General features: G+C 54.6%; 1 protein-coding gene across 9 annotated transcripts in view; it reads left to right on the top strand.

Moving 5' to 3' along the window:
- The window catches only part of SRCIN1 (SRC kinase signaling inhibitor 1), a 71,949-nt gene extending 49,406 nt beyond the window's left edge, over window positions 1-22,543 (top strand). For 6 of the 9 annotated variants that reach the window (XM_061391564.1, XM_061391563.1, XM_061391567.1 and 3 more), the window contains 8 exons: window positions 1,980-2,110; window positions 2,228-2,375; window positions 2,693-2,939; window positions 3,375-3,609; window positions 5,346-5,500; window positions 5,798-5,950; window positions 6,499-6,621; window positions 9,169-11,066. In XM_061391564.1, coding sequence (XP_061247548.1) covers window positions 1,980-2,110; window positions 2,228-2,375; window positions 2,693-2,939; window positions 3,375-3,609; window positions 5,346-5,500; window positions 5,798-5,950; window positions 6,499-6,621; window positions 9,169-10,035 — 2,059 coding nt within the window. In that variant the 3' untranslated portion in view covers window positions 10,036-11,066. Of the gene's footprint in view, window positions 1-1,979; window positions 2,111-2,227; window positions 2,376-2,692; window positions 2,940-3,374; window positions 3,610-5,345; window positions 5,501-5,797; window positions 5,951-6,498; window positions 6,622-9,168; window positions 11,067-19,161 lie in introns of those variants that run through there. The other 3 variants (XM_061391571.1, XM_061391570.1, XM_061391572.1) reach the window with 1 other exon arrangement.
- Window positions 22,544-24,765: the final 2,222 nt, after the last annotated feature.

Genomic DNA, 24,765 nt, shown 5'->3' with positions numbered 1-24,765 from the left:
AATTAAGGCTTTTATGTATAATTCTTCTGTGTATTCTTGCCACCTCTTGTTAATCTCTTTTACTTCTGTTAGGTCTTTGCTGTTTCTGTCTTTTATTGTGTCCATCTTTGCATGAAATGTTCCTTTGGTATCTCTAGTTTTCTTGGAGAGATCTCTAGTCTTTCCCATTCTATTGTTTTCCTCTGTTTCTTACTCTGAGCTACTATTTGTATGTAAACTGGAGGTAATAATGGTTCCCACTCCCAGGATTTGTTGTGAGGATAAAGTGAGGGGCTGAATGTGCGCCTGGCACGCTGTAGGCACTTAGTACAAGATCCCTCTTTAACTGGTGGTGCTGACGCACAGGATTTTGGCCTTGGCTCCAGTGTGGTCTGTTTTTTCACCCACTAGTTGGATGAAGATATATAAAGCATGCTGATAAGATTTGTTGATGACACAGAGCTTTGAGGGGGAGCAAATCTGTTGGATGGTAGAACTGAGATTCAAAAGTTGTTCCTCCCTGGATTGTTGAGCTGATTTCCAACAGATGGGATTTGACAGGAATGTATGTGACGTCCTGCATGTGGGTCAGGGATATCAGTGACTCAGGTGCGGGACTGGGATGACCTACCTGGGCAGTAATTCCTTCTTTCACTTATTCATTCCTTCCAGAATTACTTACCAGACCTCTGTTCTGCTCCAGGCACCATGCCAGGTGCTGGGAATCAGAGATGAATCAGAAAGACAGGGTATCTTATTTTCTGCCTAGAGCTGCTTAGCCTAGCAAACAGGAGCTCCAGGCAGGAAGCAGACCCCTAACACCAAGTGTAAGGGGAGAGTTTCCCACTGGGACCTGGGGATGTGTGGGAGTTAGTCACACGTGTGCGCAGGGGGTGGGGAGGTGGTGGTAATGGAGTGTTCCGGGCAGAGGAAATGGCATTATAGAAGTCCAGGGAGAGGGACTTTCCTGGTGGTCTCGTGGATGAGGTCCACACTCCCAGTGCAGGGGGCCTGGGCTTGATCCTTGGTCAACACAACTAAGCCTGCATGCCGCAATGGAGACCTAGCGTGGCAAACAAGAATGACCAACAGGGAGAGCAGCACATACAAGGACCTCAGGGAAATTCTGGATGGTTGGAAATAGAAGCAAACCAGATGGGGAGGAAGTGGATGTGGCTAGAGAGGAAATAAGAGCAGCCCCCAGGGACTGACCCCATGCATTAGCTCATTTAATTGCTTTTAGCTCATTTAATCCTCATAGTGGCCCCAGGAGGGAGGAACTCTTACCATCCCCATTTTTGGGGGATGAGGAAGCTGAGATCTGGAGACAGTCGGTAACTTCTCCAAGATCTCTTCTGGGTCAGGCAGAGTGCGGGTTGGAATGTGGATCTGTCTGACTCCAGACCCAAATTTTCAGCTACTACCCCCATGCCCTTTGTGGCTGCACTTAAAGAGTTTGGATTTTAGCCTCAGAATGTCGAGATCCATTTCGGGTTCAACACAGGCGGTGGTGACTTGGTCTGATTTACATTTCAGAAAGATGTAGGGTGTTAAAATGACACAAGCTCAGCATAAGCCATCTGAAAATAGGAAGCAGCTTTGTCATTGAGGGAAAGAGGCTGAGTGTCTGGATCATTTGAGAAAAGGTGGACGCCTCCCCAAAAAAGCACACGCACCTGCCTCCAGTTCTTTGAAAAGCTGCCAATTTCTCTGCTGTGTCCTTGGCTAATGAGAATCAGAGGGTGTGAGTCCTAGGGAGGGAGATTCTGGCTGATACTGCTAAAGATGAGAACTTCAACACAGGGACCTGGGGCACCTGTTACGGAGTGTTTCTGAAGTCTCATCTCTGAGGTCTGGCTCTCTGATTTCACTTTGGCTTGTGGCCTGGTGGATGGCTTTTAATTTTGATCTGACCAGTGGCCTGATTTGTTTCCAGCTGTTCAGTTTCAGGGGGCTGGGCTGGGGCCAGAGGGGCTGAAAAGGTCTTTCTGTGACTGCAGTGACCTGGAGAAGTCGGTGGAGAAGATCCAGAGGGATGTGTCCCACAACCACCGACTGGTGCCCGGGCCCGAGCTGGAAGAGAAGGCGCTGGTGCTGAAGCAGCTTGGGGAGACACTGACCGAACTCAAGGGTGAGCCTGGGGGCACCCCCAGCCCCACCCCAGGCATTGCACCCCCACCCCACTGCCTGTCCTCCCAGCTGTCCAGAGCTGCTCTCTCCTCCCGCTCACTCCTTCCCTTCGCCTCAGCTCACTTCCCAGGCCTGCAAAGCAAGATGCGGGTAGTGCTGCGTGTGGAGGTGGAGGCAGTGAAGTTCCTGAAGGAGGAGCCCCAGCGCCTGGATGGGCTACTCAAGCGGTGCCGGGGGGTCACGGACACCCTGGCCCAGATCCGAAGGTCATTCTATCCCTGACCTCCTATCTCTGACCTGCGATTTCCCATGGGGTCACACACCGGGCCCAGATCCCTTATCCCAACTCCCCGCAGAGGTCAGCGGTGTGCTGGCTGGCTCTGCACTTTGACCTGTCACCCCTTGCATGTTGCAGGCTTGGCGCTCCCATTTCCCAGATGCAGTCACCCCTCCCCAGGCCCTTCCATCTGTTCGGCAAGATCCCAGAGCCCCCCTCACACCCCGCCTCCTCCATGCCAGGCTTCCCTCCCAGGGAGCCACGACCCTGCTGACCTCACAGCTGCTCCCAACTCTCCCACCCCAGGCAAGTGGACGAGGGTGTGTGGCCACCCCCCAGCAACCTCCTGAGTCAGTCCCCCAAGAAGATGACGGCTGAGACGGACTTCAACAAGAGCTTAGACTTCGAAATGCCACCCCCTAGCCCTCCGCTGAACCTCCATGAGCTGAGTGGGCCAACCGAGGGGGCCCCTCCAGCCCCCAAGGCGGGCAACCCCACCAAAGGCCTGGACACTCCTGGCAAGAGAAGCATGGACAAGGCTGTGTCTGTTGAGGTGCTGGGCGCGGGATGGGGGGGCTGGGGCTAGGCTCACACATTCTCACCACCGACCTACGTTGGCCAGTGCCGACACGTGGGACTTGTTCCTGGGGAACAAGGCAATCTGAGAAGCATACTGAGGGTGACATCAGTCCTGCTAGTCAGGGAAGCATATCATAAACCTGTGATAATCAAGGCAGTACAAGAAAAGATTATGTGCTCAATGAAACAGAATAGAATGTCTAAAAGCAGGTCTAAATTTCTCCTGAGAGTACTTGGTTATGAAGGTGGCATTCCAGGCTCGCAGCAAAGGCATGTAATACTCAAGAGAAGCCCGAGGCTCGGATCAAATGGGAGGCTTCCTTTGCATACCTTGCATGTGTGGCTGAGGCCCCAGAAGTCCAGGAGCAGGGCAGCTGCTTCAGTGCTGACTGTTGGCCCTCCTCTCAAGGCTGCTGAGCGGGACTGGGAGGAGAAGCGGGCAGCCCTGACCCAGTACAGCGCCAAGGACATCAACCGGCTGCTGGAGGAGACACAGGCGGAGCTGCTGAAGGCCATCCCTGACCTAGACTGTGCGAGCAAGGCCCACCCAGGCCCAGCCCCCACCCCGGACCACAAACCCCCCAAGACCCCCCACGGCCAGAAGGCAGCCCCCCGAACGGAGCCCAGTGGGAGGAGAGGTTCAGGTATGGGGCAGGTAGGGGGTTGCAAAGAGCCCAGAGGAGGGGAGCCCCAGCCTCAGGAACTCTCAGGTTGATGAGGGAGGTGCTTGGGAGTGAAAATCTTTGTGGGTGGGCTATTAGAGAAACGGGGTGCTGGCCTGACCCTTGGCCACTCAGGAAAGATGGGATAGTGCAGGACTGCATCCAGGGATTTTCCCACAGCTGCTGAGAGGACCACACTGGGAGGATGAGAAAGTTCAGGCAGAGGGTTGTGCCCCTGCACGTTTTGTCCAAGCATGTGTGGCAGGAGCCAGGCTGTGCTGAGATGGGGTGCAGCCCTGAGGGATGCAGATGGGGTTCCTGTGCTCCCCAAGCCTGTGAGCTCACAGGGGAAGCAGAAACCCAAATAGGAAACAGCAGATGTCACTCATTCATTTATTCATTCTTGCCACTTGTATATTTGTTAAGTGCCCATTGTGTGCCAGGGCTTTCCCCGTGGCGCTAGTGGTAAAGAACCTGCCTGCCAATGCAGAAGACATAAGAGATACAGGTTCGATCCCTGGGTCCAGAAGATCCCCTGGAGAAGGGCATGGCAACCTACTCCAGTATTCTTACCTGGAGAATCCCATAGATAGAGGATCTTGGTGGGCTACGGTCCACAGGGTTGCAAAGAGTCAGACACGATTGAAGTGACTTAGTGTGCACGCACACGTGTGCTAGGTGCTGGGGATAAGGAGATGACTACTTTCAAGGAGCTGAAAATGTAGTAGGAGAATAATACTAACATCTGTGTTTATCAGGCACTTACTTTGTGGCAAGAACAACCCCAAATGCTTTCTATGTATTAATTTTTATAATTTTGCAACAAGTCCAGAAGGTGGATATAGTAATTATTCCCATTTTACAGATGAGGACACTAAGGCTCAGTGTGGTTAAGTAATCTGTCCCAGGCCATACCCAGTGTGTAAACCAGAAACAGGAGGCAGGTGCTAAATGCTGTTCTGCAGGAGACCCTGAGAGGGCAGGAAGTCCGTCCCATGGGAGGGGGCTTTTCACTGGAGTCTTGCATTTCCCTGGCCAGTGAGAGAGGGCATTCCAGGGAGAAACATCATGTACCAATGCCTGGAGGTATGTGTTTGGTGTTGCTCAGCTGGGTCCAGGCCTGAGAGTAGCAAGCAGAGCTGAAGCTGAAAGGTTGGCAGGCACAGAGGTTTGGGGTTGTGGGGAATCACTGGGGGATCAAAGGAAGAACTGGGGGCAGGGAGAGCCTGGTGGGCAGGGTCAGACTCTTGCAATAGTACTAACTACTCTCTCTTGATGGAGGAAGGATGAAGATCTGTGCCAGGGCGGAGCTGAGGGGTGGGCGGGAAAGTGGTGGATTAGAGTAGCGATTCTCAAACTTGAATGTGCACGTGAAATCACCCAGGATCTGCTGGCATGTGGATTCTGACTCAGCAGCTCGGGTGGGGCCTGAGCTTCTGCATTTCCAACAAGCTCCCAGGTGCTTCCAGTGCTGTTGTTCCCTGGACCAGGCTTTGAGTAGAAGGGATGAGTGCTGTAAGCGGAAGAGTGACAGGGCTTGGGGCTGGATTGCACAGGGACGTAGGAGAGGAGGAGGGGCCTGTGTCCCTTCCCTGAGATTTCCCCTCTCCTCCTCCCTGGAGGAGGAAGCCAGGTTTACCCTAACCTTGGAGTCAGATGTGGCGCACAGACTCCAGGGTTATGGGTCCCCTGACCCCCAGCCCCTTGGCTGCCCGCAGATGAGCTGACAGTGCCCCGATACCGCACCGAGAAGCCCTCCAAGTCCCCACCGCCACCCCCTCCCCGCCGGAGCTTCCCCTCCTCCCATGGCCTGACCACCACACGCACTGGAGAGGTCGTGGTCACCAGCAAGAAGGATTCGGCCTTCATCAAGGTACCACCCCCCACCTTGGGTAGGGGACAGGTACATGGGGTTGAGTGGGAGGGATGCCTGAGAGGACCTCTGGAGACCCTCTGGAGTGTTCCCCTCCCTCAGAGGAAGTGGAAGGAAAAAAGGAGGCTGGCTGGTGGGGACTCTGCTTCTGGCTTGCGCTTCCTCCATGGGAAGGGGCCTGGTAGATGATGCGGAGCTGGGTGGGCAGGTGGGAGATGGTCTGGAAGGGATAGGACCTAAGAGGTGAGCTGGCTGGAGGCAGACAGAGCCTGGTCTAATGAGGCCCGGGCCTTGCAGAAGGCCGAATCCGAGGAGCTGGAGGTGCAGAAGCCCCAGGTGAAGCTGCGCCGGACTGTGTCCGAGGTGGCCCGCCCGGCCTCCACGCCCCCAATCATGGCCTCTGCCATCAAGGATGAGGACGATGAGGACCGCATCATCGCAGAGCTGGAGGTGGGTCAGGGGTCCCCAGGTCATCAGCCAGGAGCCCCCCTTTTCCCCACCATGTGGATCTCAGGGTGGGGTGCTCAGGCTAGGATGAGGGGCTGGATTCCCGGCTCGCCACTGAGGCTGGTTCCGGACTCTGTCCTTCTTGCCCCAGTTTCTTCTTCACTGTAATGGGGGAGGGGGTGTAAATCCCTCCCTGCATGTTTGAGTTTTTTATTGCAATCTCTGAGACCCCCGACTGCCCTGACGCCTCCTCTGCTCTGCGACCCCATCCCCTAGTATTCTGAGAACGAAGCTCTAACATCCTCCATCCGTGTGCCTTGAGCCCCTCTCAGCGCTGTAAGTCCCCAGACTCAAGTGTTCTCAGCGCCCCTCCCCGAGAGGCTGGAGACCTGGACGACCAGGGCCTCTGGGAAGAGATAACTCGCAGGGCAGAGTGACCAGTGGCCATGATGAGGGGTCAAGGAGTGAGGCTAGGGTCCCTGTGCCCGCCCAGGCCACCCCTCCTTCCTGTACCCCCTCCTCCAAACCTGCCCCCACCTTCTGCTCCCCAGGTGTTTGAGAGAAGCTCAGTGTCTCCCCTCCCCCCCACGCCCCGCCGCCAGCCGATCCCCACCTTGCTGTCCCCCCCGGACCTGGGCCCCCCCAGGGCCTCAGCCCCGGGCCCCACATGGAAGGTAACGGGCTGCCCCCACCTCTCACAGCGCTCTCTCTGCCTGTGCCTCCACGCTTCCTCTCCTCACTTCTCACGCTAACCCGCCAGAATGTGTCACGTGCCCGAGTCCCGCCGCTGCCACAGCCTCACCCCGTGGCCCACCCCTCCCCGCTCCAAGGACAGGACCCTTCCTTCCCTCTCGAGACTCCAGCAGCCTGGCATCTGGTGGCCCCTGGGGTCTGCATTTCCTTACAGGCTTGATTCCGAGCCTGGCCCCTGGTGGCTTGAGTATTTAATTCTGATCTACAGCCAGAGTTTTAGGTCTGGCTCGAAGCCCAGGTTCTGCGTGGGTCCAAGACTGGAGTTTGGATCTGGCTTGCTACATGACTTTAGGCCCAACTCAAAACCTGACTTCGTCTTGAACTCTTGCCCCTGCCCCCATCTCCCCACTCTGCTGCCTGTGCCAGGCGGGGGCTCTGTTTCTCCCCCTAGAATCTATGCCTTGTGCTGGGGGCCAGGACACCCAGGAGGAAGGCTCATTTACAGCCTCTCTCTCCACCCCATGGCCCCACCTGGTCACAGAGCTTGGAATGGAAGAAATCCATGCGCTTCCTTGGCTGCTGGTTCCGTCCTTCAGCATTGGGAAGTTCTACCTTCACTCTAACTCCAGTCCTTGCTGCTGTCCTGCTGCACTTATTTCCTTTTTATTCTTCCTTGGGAATTTGCGGGTGACCTGCTGTCTGCACCCCAGGGGACTTGCTTGGGGAGGGGGAGTCGGGGGGCAGTGGTCTGAGCATCTCTCCCTCTGCCCAGTCAGGTTGGAGCAGGAGGGCCTCTGGTCTGGGGAGGCACACACGTGGTCACCTGTCTTGTGTGGCTCTCTGGGCCCACAGTGCTGGCTTCCACCTGATCTCTAGCCTGGCTTGAGGCCTGGTGGTGCTTTGGCTCCCTGGCAGGGGGAGCAGATGGGCAGTGAACAGGTAGACAGGCTGTCTGGGCATGGATGGGCATGGAGCAGCCCAAGGAGCCGCCTGGGGGTGAGTGGTGTGGCAGGGCTGCGCTGGGCCAGCTGTGCCCTCAGCACCTGGGCACGCTGCACCCAGCCACTACTCCTTTCTGGCCCTGGAAGCTCCTGAAGGGGCCCAGCGGGCAGAGCCCCTCCACTGGCCCTTCGGGCTGGCTGCCCCCTGCATCCGGAGGCGCTGGCAGGCAGTGGAGCCGGGTGGGCGTGGGCCGCCCTCACTGACTTCCCACTCTGCACCTTCCACATCCAGGTAAGCAGGCGGCAGAGCTGGGTGGGTTCCCTTGGGAGGGGGGCTGGGGGGTCCCTGCTGCCCCCCACGTATCTCCCCATGGCTCATTTTAGTGGCAAGAGCACTGGACTTGGAGTCAGACTTCCTGGGTTCAAGTCCTGGCTCTGCCACTAGCTAGCTGTGGGTAAGTGACCTTGAGTAAATTACAGGACACCCCCTCACACACCTGTTTCCTCATCTGTAAAGTGGTGAAAATAGCCATTTCATGGGGAACAGAAAGGATTAAAGATGAAGGCATATGTGGCAGTTCCTGGTATAAGACTCTGCTCAGAATTAGACCAGAGTTTACTCAGCTGTGGTAGGGTGATTGGGGGCCTCTCTCTGTGCCCCCATAAAAGCCAGAGCCAGGGACGCTCACACAGAGGCGGGTGCTCTAGCTTTGCCCAAGCTGGTGCAGCAGAGGACTTGGCCGAGCCCTGCCCACTGTGGCTGTGAAGCCCTCAGAGAAAGCTCCAGAGGTAGGGGGTGGGGACGAGGAATCTCTGGCCTAAGATGAGGATGTCAGACCCGTTCTCCGAGGTCAGAGGCCAACACCCAGTCTCCACCCTCATGGGGCTGCGGGTCTCGGACATTCAGTTCTATGTAACAGATAGCTAACATCTATCAAACACGTACACCGTGCCAGGCACTGTTCCAAGCACATGCCCACGTGAGCTCATTTCATCCTCCACCAGCCTTGTGTCATTGTTACCCCATCGCATAGACGGGCAAACTCCGGGCAGTAACCATGAGACCTGCTCCCAGAATTTAACATAGCTGCTGAGAAGTAAACATGTAGAGTGGGACTTCCAGGTGGTCCTAGTGGTAAATAGCCCACCTACCAATGCAGGAAACGTAAGAAGCTTGGGTTCAATCCCTGGGTCGGGAAGATCCCCTGGAGGACGGCATGGCAACCCACTCCAGTGTTCTTGCCTGGAGAATCCTCATGGACAGAGGAGCCTGGCGGGCAACCAGTCCATAGGGCCACAAAGAGTCGAACACAACTGAAGTGACTTAGCACGCACGCATCTGTGCCTCTAAGTAAACTGGCATCTCTGCCGGGAGGTGGAGACGATAGGGTGTGGTGAAAAGAGGCCTGCGGTCTAGTCCAGCGTTGTCTCTCACTTGTTGGGTGAACTCAGTCGGAACCCTCCCCTGCCTCAGTTTCCCAATCTGCGACAGGAAGGGACTGGGCTCACCCACATGCACCCTGCTCCCAGCGCGGGGGTGTTTGGTTACAGGGATCACACCCTCCCTCATCTCTCTTCTTCCTTCAGGCTGCCGCAGGCCCGAGGCCCTTCTCTGTTCCCCGGATCGTCTTGACGGAATGTGCTCCCATCCCTCCTTCCCCACCAGAGACCAGGCTTGAGGAACCCGGGCTTAGAACAACCCCCACCCCACGACCCCGGACTCTGGCCAGCGGCCTCCTGGGCCGGGATAATCCACCGGCCCCGCCAGGGATGGTGGCTGCGGCTTCCCAGGCCTGGAACAGCCCGATGCTAGAGAAGGAAGGGGCGGCCCTGAAGACACTGGTGACAGGCGACTGCAGCCCAGAAAGGGGAGGAGCTGGGATCCCCAGTCCCTGGGGACCTGCCCCAGAGCGGACCCAAGAACCCTCCACTGCGGAGACCCCCCCAGAGGAGACCCACAAGGACTCTGGACACCACACCCCACCCTGCAGTGGGGAGCGCAAGGCTCAGTGTGCTGCCATCACCCAGCGGATGGACAGCCTGCAGGAGACACTCCAGGAGCTGGAAGCCACTCTGAGCCAGATGGGCATGGCCTCTGCCACGGGGCCCCCTGGCAGCCCCCCACCTCTGCCCCCTGGTCCCCAGGTGGCTGCCTGCCACTCCAGTCTGTCTGTCTTCAGAGCAGGAGGGAGTCGGGGGCTGCAGGAGCACCATGCCAGCCCCCCTCCTCCTACTAGCCTCTCTCAGCCCCACCGCCCTCCTGGGAGCCTGGTGCCAGGCTGGGTTTACAGGCAGAGCCCCTGGCAGGCTGGGAAGCTGGCCTGCCCGGGGATCAGCCTAACCAGCCCTGTTGGGGACCAGGGCCTCTCCCCTTTGCTCTGTATCTGTAAACCAACAAATAAAGTTCTTTCCCCCTTTTCCATCCCCACACTCCCCTCCTCCTCTCCTGTCTGACTTTCTCTGTCTCTGTGGTTTCTCTGCCTGCGCTTCTGGATCCCCAAAGCCCTTCTGGGCAGGCCTGGTCCCTGTAGTTGTTCAAGGGGGCTGGACTGGTCCATCTCTAGGGAGACTTCGCCCCTATCCTCCCATTCAAAGGAAAATGTGGGCCTGGGGCTGCCAATCCTACTTTGTTGGCAATTATAAAGACCCCTGGGCTTTCCTAATAGTGCAGTTGGTAAAGAATCCACCTGCAACGCAAGAGGCCCAAGTTCGATTCCTTGGTCGGGAAGATCTGCTGGCGAAGGGATAGGCTACCCACTCCTGTATTCTTGGGCTTCCCTTGTGGCTCAGCTGGTAAAGAATCCGCCTGCAATGCAGGAGACCTGGATTCAATCTTTGGGTTGGAAAGATCCCCTGGAGAAGGGAAAGGCTACCCACTCCAGTATTCTGGCCTGGGGAATTCCATGGACAGTATAGTCCTTGGGGTCACAAAGAGTCAGCCGCAACTGAGCAACTTTCACTTTCACTTTCATAAAGACCTCTCTCCCACATCTCGGATATGTTCTCCAGGGCCCAAGATGGAGCCCCTTGCCAGGAGTGGGAATGATGCCAGGGACCTTTACTTTAAAAACAATTCCCCCAGAAGGGCACCAGCTGCCCCTGGGCCACTCAAGGAAACCACCAAAGAGCTCTCACTTGGGAGTTCTGGGAATCTGACTGGGGTTCTGTCCTCTCCCCTGTGGGGAAGCCTTAACCCTGGCCTCAGAGAGTGGGCCTGAGTCCTGGATGGGGGTATGAAGCCGGGGAGGGCTCTCCAGGTCTCAGAGGGCCTACTGTACCTAGGGCGCCTGTGTGATCCCATCTCCAGCTCTGACCCTGTTCCTCTTCGTGCAGAGCGGCGGTGGCAGCGTGCCCCCCATGAAGGTGGTGACTCCAGGGGCCTCTCGGCTGAAGACGGCCCAGGGCCAGGCAGGCAGCCCCGACAAAGGCAAGCATGGCAAGCAGAGGGCCGAGTACATGAGGATCCAGGCCCAGCAGCAGGTAAGCCTGGGCGCCTCGGGGGCAGGGCCGCGGCCCCACGCAGCCCCCACCCCCACCTCACCTCCAGCCTCCAGCAGTCAGTTCTGTACACTCCTGCTGGGCCTGGCTGTCTCCTGCCAGTATTCCTGTGCCCACCATCCTGCGGCTGTCCAGGGAGGTCCTACCGGTCAGGACTACCCCACTGGTCCCTCAAACCATTTTCTCCTTCCTCTCTCCAGTACCAGTGCTCAGGATCTGGTTGAGAACATAGCCAGATCACTGATCACTCCTCTTGCAGAAGGCCCCTCACTCAGGGCCAGAGAGGACCATCTCCCCAGCTGCTCCTGGACAAGGCGGAGTGAGCGGACCCCAATGCCTGGGCCCTTCTAAGGCCGGTTCCCTGGGGTGTGGGAGGGGGCCTTTATTCCTGGTCTTCCTGCCACTCCTCCCCCTCCTCTGCCTCCTCCCCTCTGCTCTCAGATCCCACCTGCTCCTTGGCCCTCTGCTCTCAACTCAGCCTCCCTCTTAGTTTTTAGGCCACCTCCCAACTGAGGGAGAAGCCAGTCTTGCATCTCCTTTTCAGCCTTGTGCTTGGGTTGTAGTGGGGTGCATAGGAGTGGTGTGCCCTCTTTCAGATTAAAGGATGGTATGTAGAGGTGGCAACCTCACCCTTGGCCCACCTGTGGCCTGATCAGAAGATGCAGGGTGGTCCCCGGGCCTAGATGTCAGGAAAGACCTGTAGTTCATTCATGTGGTTCAGTATTTCCAAGCAGTTCCTATATTCTAAGTGCTGGGTGGGAGTGGGGGAAGGAAATGTCCAGATGCTATGACTTGAAGAAGGTTCTAGGCTCAGAGGTAGAAGGTTAGAGATGGGTAAATCCAGTCACCTCCTTGACAGACCAGGGGACAGCTCAGAAAAGGAAGGGAATTTCCCAAGGGCCCACAGCAAGGTGGCATCAGAGCCAGGACTGGGACCCCAGGATCTCAAAGCTCTTCCACCACACAGCTCTGCAGCCACCTTGGGCACACAGGCCTGCGGGTTCTCTCAGAGTCCAGTGGAGATGGGCCAGCCAGGCCCCTCACTAGCTCCCCGCTGGCCCGCTGTCTTCCTCGCGAGTCCCCAGACACACCCCAGCCCTTCTTCATGTCACCGCCTTGTTCCTGTGTCCTGTCCAGGCTGGTCTCTCCTCGGGGTCTAGAACCGCAGCTGACATTCTGCCAGACACACATTCGCCCACTGCACACTCCCCACTCTAAGGAAGGGCCTTATTATTCCCATTTGACAGATGAGGAAACTGACGCTTTACCCAAAGTCACACGGCTGACAAACGGTGGAGGGGGTTTCAAATCCAGACTGCCTGACACCTCTGTCTCTCACCCTCCGCCCCTCCTGCCCCTCTACCCTGACACACATTTGCCTCAGTTTCTTCAGCGGGCATCTCCCTCCTCTGTAATTAGGTTCCCCAACTCCCCCGGCACCCAGCTCCTCTGCCTGCTGCCCTCTCTCCTGCCCCTCCAGTCACTTCCATCGCCTCTCCTCCATTCATTCCTCGGCCCGGGCCCACTCTGAGCCTCATGCCTGGGCTCTGGTGGCCTCTTCATCACTCTGCAGTCTGCTCACCTCTCTGCAGCCTGTTGGGCATACAGTCTGCCCCCCACACACTCATGGGACCCTCTTCTCCTTGGCATCCCCCTCCCTTGTCAGCCCTCACCCGCCTCCTGGCTCCTTTCTGGGAGACTCTCCTGTGCCCACCTCTTCACTCCTCTGTGCCCACCTTCCTCCTCAGCTTCTTCTCACAGCACACACTCCTCTCCTTGGGCACCAGCTGCCATCTCTTCTGGCCCAGGTCTCTCTTCTGAGCTCAAGCCTGCCCCCTTGCTCTCCCCTCAGGAAAGTCACCTGCCCCAGGCATCCACCCATGCCCCGATTGAGGGGGGGGTCTCCTGAGCTACCCCCTCCCTCAGGGACACAGTGGTTCTGTCTTCCCACATGACTGGTCTGGCTGTTTATCTCTCCCTTTCACTTCTCTAGTAAATGCTTTTTCTTTTAAAAAAAAAAAAAAAAGCATCTTCTCTCTAATGAAGTATTACATGTTTCTTGTAGAGGTGTTTTAGTAAAGAGACATCATAAAGAGTCGGAAACAAATCACCCCTTGCGTCAGTATCCAGTGCAAGCCTTCCTGTTTCCTGTGAATTCTGTGACCTCTCTCCTATCCTCCCAGACCCGCGGGGTGGGGAGGGCTATTTTAAAATGCTGATTGGGTTGTATCACTGCCCCAGCTTACCACCTGTGCCCTGCAGCCCCAGCTGGATTTGAAAAAAATCAAAACTCCCTCACTGACTGCCCTGACGCTTCACCTCCGTTCGTTCCAGGGCCCTGCATCACCTGGCCTTCCGTCCTCCAGCTGGGGCACTGCTCCTCCCAGCTCCGTTTGTGACCCTGGTCAAAGTCCTCTGCCTTCTGCAGGCTCTTTTCTCATCTGTACAATGGGGACAAGAACCCAGGGGCAGTCTTCTGAGCTCCTGTAATACTGGGTGTGGAAAATAGCTTCGAAAGCCACCGAGTGCTCTCCAAAGAGAAGGAGTCACCGCTGTGCTCACCTGTACTGTCCCTTTGGCAGGGCCAGGGGCTGGGCAGAGTCCTCTCCCTCACTTGTTGTTCTAACACTAGGAGCTCCAAGCTGCCTTGGCAGTGATGAAAGGGAGAGGAATAGAAGCGCCAGGACCAGACACAGAAATTGGGGTAGAAGAGTGGAGAAAGGGGTACAACTGTGCCTGGTATTACAGAGAAATCAGGGGGAATGATTGAGGAAAAGTGCCTGGATGTCGTGCTCAAGGGAGTGGGATGGACTTTTCTGATGGTCGAGTGGTTAAGAATCTGCCTGCCGATACAGGGGACATGGGTTCGATCTCTGGTCTGGAAGATTCCACATGCCTCAGGGTGACTGAGCCCATGCTCCACAACTATTGATCTTGCACTCTAGAGCCCATGTTCCTCAACAAGAGAAACCACCTCAATGAGAAGTCCAAGCGCTGCAACTAAGAGTAGCCGTCACTCGTTGCAACTGGAGAAAGCTAGTGAGACAGACCCAGTGCTGTCTAAAATAAATACATACATTAAAAAAAAAAGATTCAGGGGTGGGATAAGAACCAGATTCCCAGGGGACGAGGATCAAGGGCTTGGTGTGGACATGAGAACTGAACACCCCTTCTTCTACTTGGGCTAAGCAGGCTGCTGAATATTGTGTATCTCCTTGGATGACTCCAGTGACGAGGCTATAATGAAGTGAACAAGAGGAGATGTTGAGGCACTCAGGGACCAGTGAGAGCTGGAAGCTGGACCTCCCTGGGGAGAGGGACCTGGGGGTGTACAGTTTAGGGAGTCCTGTGAGAGGTGAACAATAGGCGCTATAGTTACAGGGGGCACAGCATGCCTGCAACCCACACCGAGTGGGGAGGGAGTAGAGAAGAAACGTTACCCCCTCTCTCTTCCCACCCCGTCCTAACCCCCATTGGCCAAACTCAACAAGAGGCCAGTCAGCCAAGGGCTGGCCGGGTTGACCAAACTGGCTGCAGAGCAGAAATCAGATTTGGGGATGTTAAGTAAAATAGAAAATAGCACTCCTTTCCTGTACCAATTTTAAGCATGTATGTCTTATTTAATGCTCAGAACAACTTTATATCTCATATGTGTGTTAACCACTTTATCACTGCTACATCCCTACAGCACCTAGAATAGTTCTCAGCACATGCAGGCACTCAGTAAATATTTGTTGGCTAGGTGAATGAGTGGTTGGATGAATGAATGAATTTGCCAGTGATCAGGCCCAATCCAAATGGAACTAGAAAATGCAGACTTGAAATATTAATATACTGATGATATAATAATAACAGCTACCATTTATTGCCTGCGTCCTGAGTGCAGGCACTGGGTCCTGGGCTCTGTGTACAGCATCTCAACCTGATTCTGATGCTGTAGAGTCTGTTATCCTTGCTTAGCAGGTGAGAACATGAAGATCCAGGGAGATAGCTGCCAGAGGTCGCACAGTTAGGAAGTGGCAGAGCTGGGACTTAGAGCCAGAGTTGCCGGGGACAAGTCCTAATGCCGGATTTTCTGCTGCTTTGGCGGGAAGCATAACTTCGTGGGCGCCAGCAAGCCTTGGAGAGCTGCCACTCATGATGGGGATGCTGTTGACGAGAACGTCAGGGGAGCAATTTTGGCCTCACTTGTGGCAGTTTGAGTAGTTTTAGCCACAAATAATAGAAACTCCAATTCAAAATGGCTTAAACAGCAAGGAAAAGTTTTATCAGAACAAGAAGCAGGGAGGCTCCAGGGTTGGGGAATTCATATACTCAAGGACATCAGGACCTGGGTTCCTTCCGTATTTTGGTTCTGTTGGCCCATCCTTCCACCCCCCACCCCCAACACAGCTGCCTTCATTTCAGGGCTGTAAGTATACAGATCATTTCTTTTTTAAAGCTTGACTTTAAATAATTTATTTAATTTTTTTATTTTGACTGCTGGGTCTTGGTCATTGCAAGGGCTTTCTCCAGTTGCAGCGAGTCAGGGCTACTCTCTAATTGCAGTGTGCGGGCTTCTCATCGTGGTGGCTTATCTCGTTGCAGAACACGGGCTCTAGGCACATGGGCTTCAGTAGTTGTGGCACACGGGTTTAATTGCCCCGTGTCTTGTGGGATCTTCCCAGGCCAGGGATTGAACTGGTGTCCCCTGCATTACAAGGCAGATTCTCAACCATCAGACCACCAGGGAAGCCCCACAGATCATTTTAGAAACAGGAGAACCTTTCCCAGAGACTCCCAACTGATCTCCCCTCTCTTCTTATTGCCCACCCCTAGATCAGTCACTGGCTAGAAGGGAACAGCCTGAACTGCCATTGGTTCTATTCCCCCTTGGGCTAGAGGAAGCCCTGCCTCTTCTGGCAACCCAGTGCCTGATTCAGGCAAATAATAAGGAAGAAGGGCATGTGGGCCGGGGACAGTGGCACTGGGAATGACCCTGGAGGAGGCACCAACTGGGTTGGCAGCATCAAGATGATCTATTATTACAAGGGTAATGGTACTCAGTCATGTCTGACTCTTTGCCTCCATGGACTGTAGCCTATCAGGCTCCTCTGTCCATGGAATTTTCCAGGCAAGAATACCCTAGTGGGTTGCCATATCCTATTCCAGGGGATCTTCCCAACCCAGGGATCAAACCCTAGTCTATTGCATCTCCTGCACTGGCAGGCAGAATTTTTACTCTTAGCTACCTGGGAAGCCCCAAGATAACCTATACTTGCGTGGGAATCTGCGTCTCATAGCCTGGAGGGACAGGTCAGCATGCTGAGGGTGCCTGGAGAGGGCTAGACTCTGGCCCACAGGAAGGGGAGGGGTGTGGAGTTCAACCCTTTGGGTAGATCTGGCTAATGGTTCCAGTTTCCCCCAGCTAAAAGCTGACCATCTGTGTATGAGGTTTCTGCCTGTCACAAAGGCAAAGCTCTTTCTCTAGACATAATTAAGAGCAACAGGGGAAGACTGGCTGGCGACAGGGAAGCAATGAAAACCTTCAGAGGCAGCAGCTGTATCAGTTGGGAACTCTGAGCAGCACGGGACAGGGTCAGTGGGCACAGTTGGACACGTTCCCTCAGTTTCAGAAAAGTGGTGGGCACTCTCCTGGAGGGGAAGATGGCCTGAGAGGATGTTACAAAACAGATGCTCACTGAGCAAGTAGAAGAGGTGTCCATGCAAAGCAGGGGTGTCCACGTAAGCTGGTGACCGCTGCTGCTCCCTAGAGCTTAAAGGCCTTGCACCAGCTATGGGAGAACAGGGAGGGGACATCTTCCCAATGAGGACACTTCACCTGAGTGAACGCAGGAGTCAGGGGGCAGCACAAGCTGGGAGGGAGGTGTTCGAGAGACCAAAGTTTGGGACAGAGTGAAGCTCTTGACAAATGCTAAAGGGAAGGAATGGGGAAAGCTCGTAACTAGAGAGGCAAGCTGAGATCAAAGAGGACAGTCAGGAGGGAACCAACAGCTGACTTGGGACGCAGGGGGATGTGAAGAGACTCAGGAGGAAGGGGACCTGCCCCCTTGCCCACCTGGGTTAGGGAGAAAAAACTCTAAATGGTAAATGGTGGGAGAGGAGGGGCGAGACTGGAGCCTACAGTAAGTGACAAGGGAGTAATAGATCCACCCAAAAGGTTGAACCCCACACCCCTCCTCTTCCTGTGGTTGTCTTTAAATGAGTCCATCTCCAGGCCGGGGTACCGGGACCCCTCCAACACAGGCCATGCCAGGCACATGGGTTCCACAAAGGGCTGGATGATTTGAAGGATGTGGGGGCTGTGGGCCTGGAACCCTTCTGAGAAAGGAGTGAGCAGCCACAGTCAGGATAAAAGGAGATAGAAGACCCAAACAGTGAACTCATGCCTGGATTTTCATAAAGGGGAAAATGTAGACCGCAGACCACAGTGTGGTGAGCAAAATCCAGAGATAGTTCGCTGTGCACATGTGGGAAGAAATGTGATCAGCAACCTCAAGGGTAGGTTCACTGTCAGCCAGTCAGATGCCTGTGGTCACTTCCCTTCCCGGTGGCAGGGGGCACCTTGCTTTCCACCCCCACCCCCCCCACAAGGCATCTGATAGAGGCTGCCAAGCAGCCGGATAATTATGTAGGTCGAGGAGCAGTGGCGTGGCCATGCCCAGGCGGGACCTGCAGGACGTCTCTGGCAGTGTGCCACAGCTCTCTGCTTCGAGTCCTCGTCCCTCTTTTCTTTAATCAGGGCACTTTGGTTATCACACCGCTGCTGCTGCTAAGTCACTTTAGTCGTGTCCGACTCTGTGAAACCCCATAGACGGCAGCCCAGTAGTAGCTAAGGAAGGCTGGGAGGGACAGTGGATACAACCACAGGGAGAAAACCTAGTCTGTGTTACCCTAACCCAGTGATCTCAGAGTTAACTGTGCGGCAGGATCACTTGTGGCGCTGGCCTAAAATGCAGATGCCTGAGCTCACAGGACAGATGGATCCTGGGGCAGGGTCCAGGAATCTGAATTTGTAATTCATCCCCTCTAGGAGATGCAGATGGGTCTAGAACCCTCTCACATCTCCAGGACCAATGTAGGTGCCAGGGGTCTGCTGGAGGTGGGGAGGGGGCACAGCTGTTTCTAACTATCAGAGGTGACCTGTGAGTGCCAGACACGTCATGAGGGGGTGGCTCCCCATTACCCACAAGGCACAGCTCAAAGTTGGAGGAACACTTGTGGGGCAGGAGGTGGGGGTGGGCGTGGGGGTCCTGAGGGTTCCAGGAGGACAAGTTCACTCTTCAGCTTCCACCAGAAGACCTCCTGCTGAAGTTGGAAGGGGCCCTGGTTGGGCTGCTTCTCCCCTCCTGCCTCCCCTTTGGCAGCTAATGTTTCATGTCTTCCTTCCCTTCCTTGCCCTCCCCCCGTCCCCACCTGGTCTGGTTCTGCTCCCTGTCCTGCTCCCCATTCTGGTCCTGGGCTGGCCTTCCTTGTGCTTCTCTGGTCTCTCTTCTGCCTTCTGTCTTTCCTGTCAGTAACTGTGGACTTAACCACCCACCCCAGGCCCTTTGTTCCAACCCCGTGTTCCCCTTTCTACCCCTGCTCTGGCACCTTCCTCCCCTGTCTCAGAGGACCACTCTCTCCAGATGTTCCTCTGGTTTCTGGTTTTTGCAGTTAATTTTCTCTTGGATTTGTGGAAATTTTTCATTTTTTAAAACTGTAGGGTAGGATAAATTGGGAGATTGAGATTGACATATAAACACTACTATGTATTAAAGATTGGGATTCCCTGGTGGATCAGATGGTAAAGCGTCTGCCTGCAATGCGGGAGACCCGGGTTCAATCCCTGAGTCGGGAAGAAACCCTGGAGAAGGAAATGGCAACCCACTCCAGTACTCTTGCCTAGAAAATTCCATGGATAGAGGAGCCTGGTGGCCTACAGTCCATGGTGTCGCAAAGAGTTGGATACGACTGAGAGACTTCACTTTCTCTCACTTTCTATGTATAAAACAGATAACTGAGAACCTAAAACAACTAACTGGGGGCCAGCACAAAGGCTCCCCTTCTTCTCTCTGACCCCAACCTCTGCTTTTGTTCTAGGCCACTAAACCATCTAAAGAGATGAGTGGTTCGAATGAGACCTCAAGCCCAGTCTCAGAAAAGCCTTCGGCTTCCAGAACCTCCATCCCCGTATTGACTTCCTTTGGCGCGAGGAATTCTTCCATCTCCTTCTAGAAGCTTCCTTATAACCCCAGCCCAGCCTGCCCTCCTCCCCCTTCCCTGCCATATCTCTCTCTCCTCTGCTTCCCTTCGTTTCCACCTCATTGTCCAGAATCTCTGAAGGGTTTGCCATGGATGCGGCCCTCTCAGCTCTCTCTGACCATCCCCTGTTGGTGTTTTTGGTTTTTTGAATGATTCACTTTTGTCTTTTTTTTTTTTTAAGGAAAGAAAAAAAAGCAAACCAGTAAAACTAAAGACCAAAACACACCACCTTCCCTTGATTTCCTATTCCAAAATGGCGCACTTCCTGTCATTGTCCTTCCCCTGTCTCTTTCCCCACACTCCCTCCCAGGTTCATCCTGAAGTTCCTGCACCCTTGCCCTCCCTTCTCACTCTCCCCCCACACTTCCCAAGAGCACTCCAAACAAACTCTGAGCCATGGAGACTTGGAGCAGCAAGACACCCCCTTTTCCCCTTTCTCAGAAACCTTCCTGGAGGAAAACCTGGACATTGGATCAACCCCAAAATCAGGCTAGAAAATTGGACGTAAGGAGACTTTGGCCCTGGAGGCGCCCCACCTGCCCACCCTCGGGACATGACTGAATTCTGCTGCTTCTCTGCTCCCATCCACTCATGCCTGGGTGGGCCTGGAGTCAAGACAGGTGGGCTGGAGGGGGAGGCCAGAGTCAGAGGGGCCTCAGGGTGGTGTGATGCCACTGAATCTGTGTGTCCCTGGAGAGGAGCTGGCTTCCCGGAACCACCTCCCTGCGGTGAGGAGCTGCCTGGCCCATGCCAGTGGGAGGAACGGGGCACCTTTGGACTGCTGGCTGTGGACGGTGGGTTGAGCAGACAGCCTGATGCTGGGGACACTGCCTTGGGAGAGGGCAGCCCCGAGGAGGGGTAAATCTGGTACTTTTAGTTTCCTAATTTAGCACTTTAAATGACATTAACTTATTTAATGGGGTGGGATGGACAAGAATGAAGGGCCTAGCAAATTAGACTTAGAGGCCTAGAGGGTGGGAAGGGTCTGGTTGTAAGGGAAGTGGGGGCAATAGAGAAGGGGTTGGTGGGGGGCAGCGAGGACAGCTCTGACCCCACAGGTGGGCTGACTTGACCTTTAACCATCCTCTCTGAGATTTGAGGGTTTTCAGGGAAGGCGTTAGAGGGTTTAAAATGGGGAGCTAGTGACCCTGGTGAGATTCTCAAGGGTCCTCGAGGCCTGACCAGCCAGCCAGTGCCCCCAACCTCCGGCCCATGGGCCCCTGCCTTGCAGAGGCTGTGGGCAGTGAGGCTTTTGGTTGGGGTCCTGAGAAGGGGAGGGAGAGATCAGTTTTGGCTTTCAGCAAACCCCGCCACCCGCAGGGCACAGTGAGGGGCCAGCAGGGAGATTCTGTGGGTGGGGGAGGAGGAGGATGGAGAGAGGTCCCCAGGGAGCAGGATTCCTGTTTGGAGCACAAAGTGGAGTAAGCACAGGGGAGGAGGGGGTTGGAATTAGTCACCCCCCGCAGAAAGCACAGAGAGGGGAGCCATTGAAGGAGCAGAACCTTCTGGGGCCTGGCGCCTGAGGAGAGCCAGGGGGAGCTGTTGAGGGTTGGGGAGGGAGGGGACACTGGGTTGTGTTACTTCATTTTCTTTTTTTGTTGTTGTTTTTGTTGGTTCATCCTTGTTTTCTAGCTTTGGATCATTTTTGTACAAAGGCAAGCAAGCCTTTTTGAAAAATAACAAAAGAAGAGGAAAAAAAAATCCCTCCCCCCAAAATAATAACCCTGGAAAATAGAAAAAAAAAAAAAGGACCTCATAAATGATGCAATTACTTTTAATTGCAGGCAACTCTTTACATTTAAGTGAAGTGTCTTAACATTTTATATTGTTTTAAAAATATATTTACATATTATATATATATATATAATATACGTAATATAAATATATATAAATATTTAAAAAAGAAAAAAAAAAAAGAAAACCACAGCACTCTCCCTGGCCGCTCTTTTGGCGGGGGAGGGGGCTGGAGGGTGGGCGCATCGGCCTGGTTTCTGTGGTCCAGTGAAATGGTTTGGTTTGATTCGGCTGTACAGAGACCCCCTGACTTAGGAGGAGAGGGGGAGTGGTGCCCCCTCCTCCCTCCACTCCATTGCCCTTTGCTTGCTACTTTTCCCTTGCCCCGCCTCCACCCTCAGCCCTGTGCCCTGAATGTTTGCCCCACCGTCATTGTCCTGAGTTGAATGTCCCTTTGTGGGGGAGGGGAAGGGGGCGTGTCCATCCATGAGGGGGCAAATGGAAGGAGTCGTGTGCCCCACCCCACCCGCTGCTAATGCGGAGCCCAGTGGAATTCGTACCTTTTACTTTGGTGCCAGCACATTTATAGGAGGAGTTGTGCGCAACTTGTGTGTGTGTGTGTGTGTGTGTGTATCCACTGGCACTAGTCCATTTATCGGTGTGCAGAGGAAAGGAAGCATGAACACGCACAGACATGACCTCCCGCATGTGTGTGCAGGGAGGCATGCCCACAGTGGTGCGTGTAACCAGCCTGGGCATTGGCACATGCGCACGTGCACCTTGGCATGGAGAAGCCTGGTGTGTAAGAACGTGTGTAGTATGTGTGTGCAGACGTGGCAGCTGTGAGACCTGTATGTGCACATGGAGGTGCGTGCGTGCATGTGTGTGTAGACCCCAAGTGTAGAAGCGCCTGAGTGTGTGTTCCCTCATCCCTGCACCACTGGTTCTGGCTCCCCTCACAAGCCCCCAGCCCCTGGGCCCTCTCAAAGTCCCCAGCACGTCAAAGCCCCCCCAGCTGCATGCGCCTCACTGCTCTGTCCATCAGTGTGTGCTTGACCAAGAAAAACCAAGACGTCTGGGGGGACCCCTGTACCTGGTCCCCCCAGCCCCTGCCCACTGTGCTGTGTTACTCGCATGGGGGGTTTCTCTCCCACCCCTTCCACAATATGCTGTTTCCCCAGGAGCCTCAGGCCTGAGGCTCTGCGAGGGGTCCCAGGTGGGACCCCCCCAGGGCGAGCCCGGCTCACACCCCACCCTGTCCCCCGTAGGGCCCATGTTGGTGTAGCAGTGATGGCTTCTGTGGGTATTCTGTGACCTCTGTCAGTGTAACTTGACAATTTCTAAATGGAAAAGGGTTGCTGTGTTTTCTCTGTCTCTTTTTTAATGTCCCTTTTCTTCCCCCACTTTCCTGCTCTCTTTCCTTTTTGGTTTTTCTAGCTGAGTGTTTGGGGCTTAAATAAAACTTGTTTCTTTTTCCTCTCCTGGATCTCCTTCCTAGAGGCTGCTGTCTCATTATTTCTCATCTTCACCCTGGAAGATGCTGGGGCGGGCGAGGGGAGGGGGAATTCCTGGCAGCCAACTGCCTTACGACTTAGCGGGCAGAAGGCTTAGCAGGCAGAGCGCAAAGTGGGAGAGGTGGAATCAGGGCCCAGGTTGGGGGGCTGTTGCTGCCCGCAAGAGCCCTTGAGAGCCAACATCTGGACGCTGGAGAGGAACACCGCTAACTCCTGGGGTGCCAGCCCTCCACCATCAGCGAGGATGCTATGGCATCACTGGCACCGGCAGGCGACAAAGCCAGGCGTGTTAGGCGTCTTCCCGACCATCATGCAGCACAGGCAGCATTGGAGTCCAGCTCTGCCTGACTCCAAAACCAATGCCTTCCCCCCAGAACTGAGTCCAGTCTGCTTACCTCCAGCTGTTCCCTGGATCGGGCCTCAGCCTCCTGCCCTTTGGGTGAGCTGACCCTTTAATGGTCTCCATCCATCCTGTCAAGAACATCAGCTTTCAAACTGTTTTTTTCAGCTGTATCTCAGTAGGAAATCCATTTTACATCTCAGTGATTTAGACATGTCCACACGTACACAAACATCCACATATTTAGTGAAATAGCACCCGCTGTATACCTCCCTGGTGGCTCAGATGGTAAAGCGTCTGTCTGCGATGCGGGAGACCCGGGTTCGATCCCTGGGTTGGGAAGATCCCTTGGAGAAGGAAATGGCAATCCACTCCAGTACTATTGCCTGGAAAATCGTAAACATTTGGTCACAGCCCACTCTGGATTTCATGACCCTTGAAAGGGTCAAAACCCACAGTTTGCAAAATACTAGTCTGAAGATTTAGCCTCAGTCACATTGCATTTCTGCTTTGTCCTCCTCAAAGGCCACTGGTTCCTCTTACACCATGGTCGCCTCTGAAATTGGAAGACCCCTGACAGGAGATTTACCCTAGATGCTGGTTGGCTGGGGTCCTGGACCCTGACCCTATAGCCAGCAAGCTGCCTGAACCCTTCCAGGCTACCACATCAGAGTCTAGCCTGCCCTGCCATCAAGTGGGCCAGCCAGCTGACCTGCTTTGGTTTTTCAGGTTTCCCTGGAATTCTGAAGGCTGTGCCACTGTCCCAGTGTATTCTAATCATCCTTGAGGTTACACTTCTAGGAATTCTCCAGCGTGGCCAAGACCTGGGGTATTATTGGGTCACCTGTACCTCCTCCCGTAAAACCATCCCTTCCATCCCATGAGATAATTACAGTGGCCTAAGAACCACCCTTTTCCAGGCCTCGCTGGAACCCAGTCACACTTAGGTTGAGGATGTGCTTGCTGTCTTCAGGGAATGCCCTCTCCCTGGGTCACCCACCTGCCATGTAGCCCTTGAGGTCTGACTGAAAGTCAGACCCCACCCCTTTTGTCCTTTTTAAAAGGCAGCAGATCTTGCCTTCTCTCTCCCATCCTATTTCCAGCAAGCTGGGCAAGTAGCCAAAATCCCTTCATCTTCCAGAATCACCCCCATTCACCAACAGTTCAAGATCAAGTCATAAATGGGACCATCAGTGCATAGCAGGAGTTAGGCCAGGCATTTCATTCGTCCTTCAAATACCTCCCAGCTGTCTACTCCTGGCTGGGCACTGCTTACTGATTCACTGGGCCTATGACTCAGCACCTAGGAGGAGACCCAGCCAAAACAGAGGTTTCTGAGCAAAATCATGACAGACAGTGAGCCGTGCCCCAGGAAGGCAAGCAGGCCTGCAAAGGCGGTGGCTGAGTAATGAAGACCACCTCTGAGAGTGTGACCAGAGGCCCTGAGGTCACACTGAGGGCAGGTCTTCAGAATCGACAAGGGGATTGTCTGGGAGCTGGTGGCTGGGTGTCCCCCACAGAAGACCCTGAGGTAGGAAGTTATCTGTGGGTTCTAGAAAATGAATGAAACCCAAGTAGATTGAGAATTGGCAAGGGGGCACAACATCACAGGAGGTCTTGGTCTTGGACAAATGTAGCAAGGAAGGTGAATTTCTTCTCAGGCCATTGAACCAATAGGAGGGTCAAGTCAGAAGGTGACATGATCTGACACTGTTTTTCAGAGTTTACCTATGGCTGTGGTGTGATGAGGTAGGGTGAGGGCGGGGTGCAGATGATGGCTACCCGAACTCATTCACAGTGAACAATCTGATGGCTGAGGGAGGGGAACTGAGTCTTAGAGACTTTGTAGCTATA

This window comes from Bos javanicus, chromosome 19 (assembly GCF_032452875.1).
Source record: "Bos javanicus breed banteng chromosome 19, ARS-OSU_banteng_1.0, whole genome shotgun sequence".
Lineage (NCBI taxonomy): Eukaryota > Metazoa > Chordata > Mammalia > Artiodactyla > Bovidae > Bos > Bos javanicus.
This window is presented reverse-complemented; position numbering and strand designations above follow the sequence as displayed.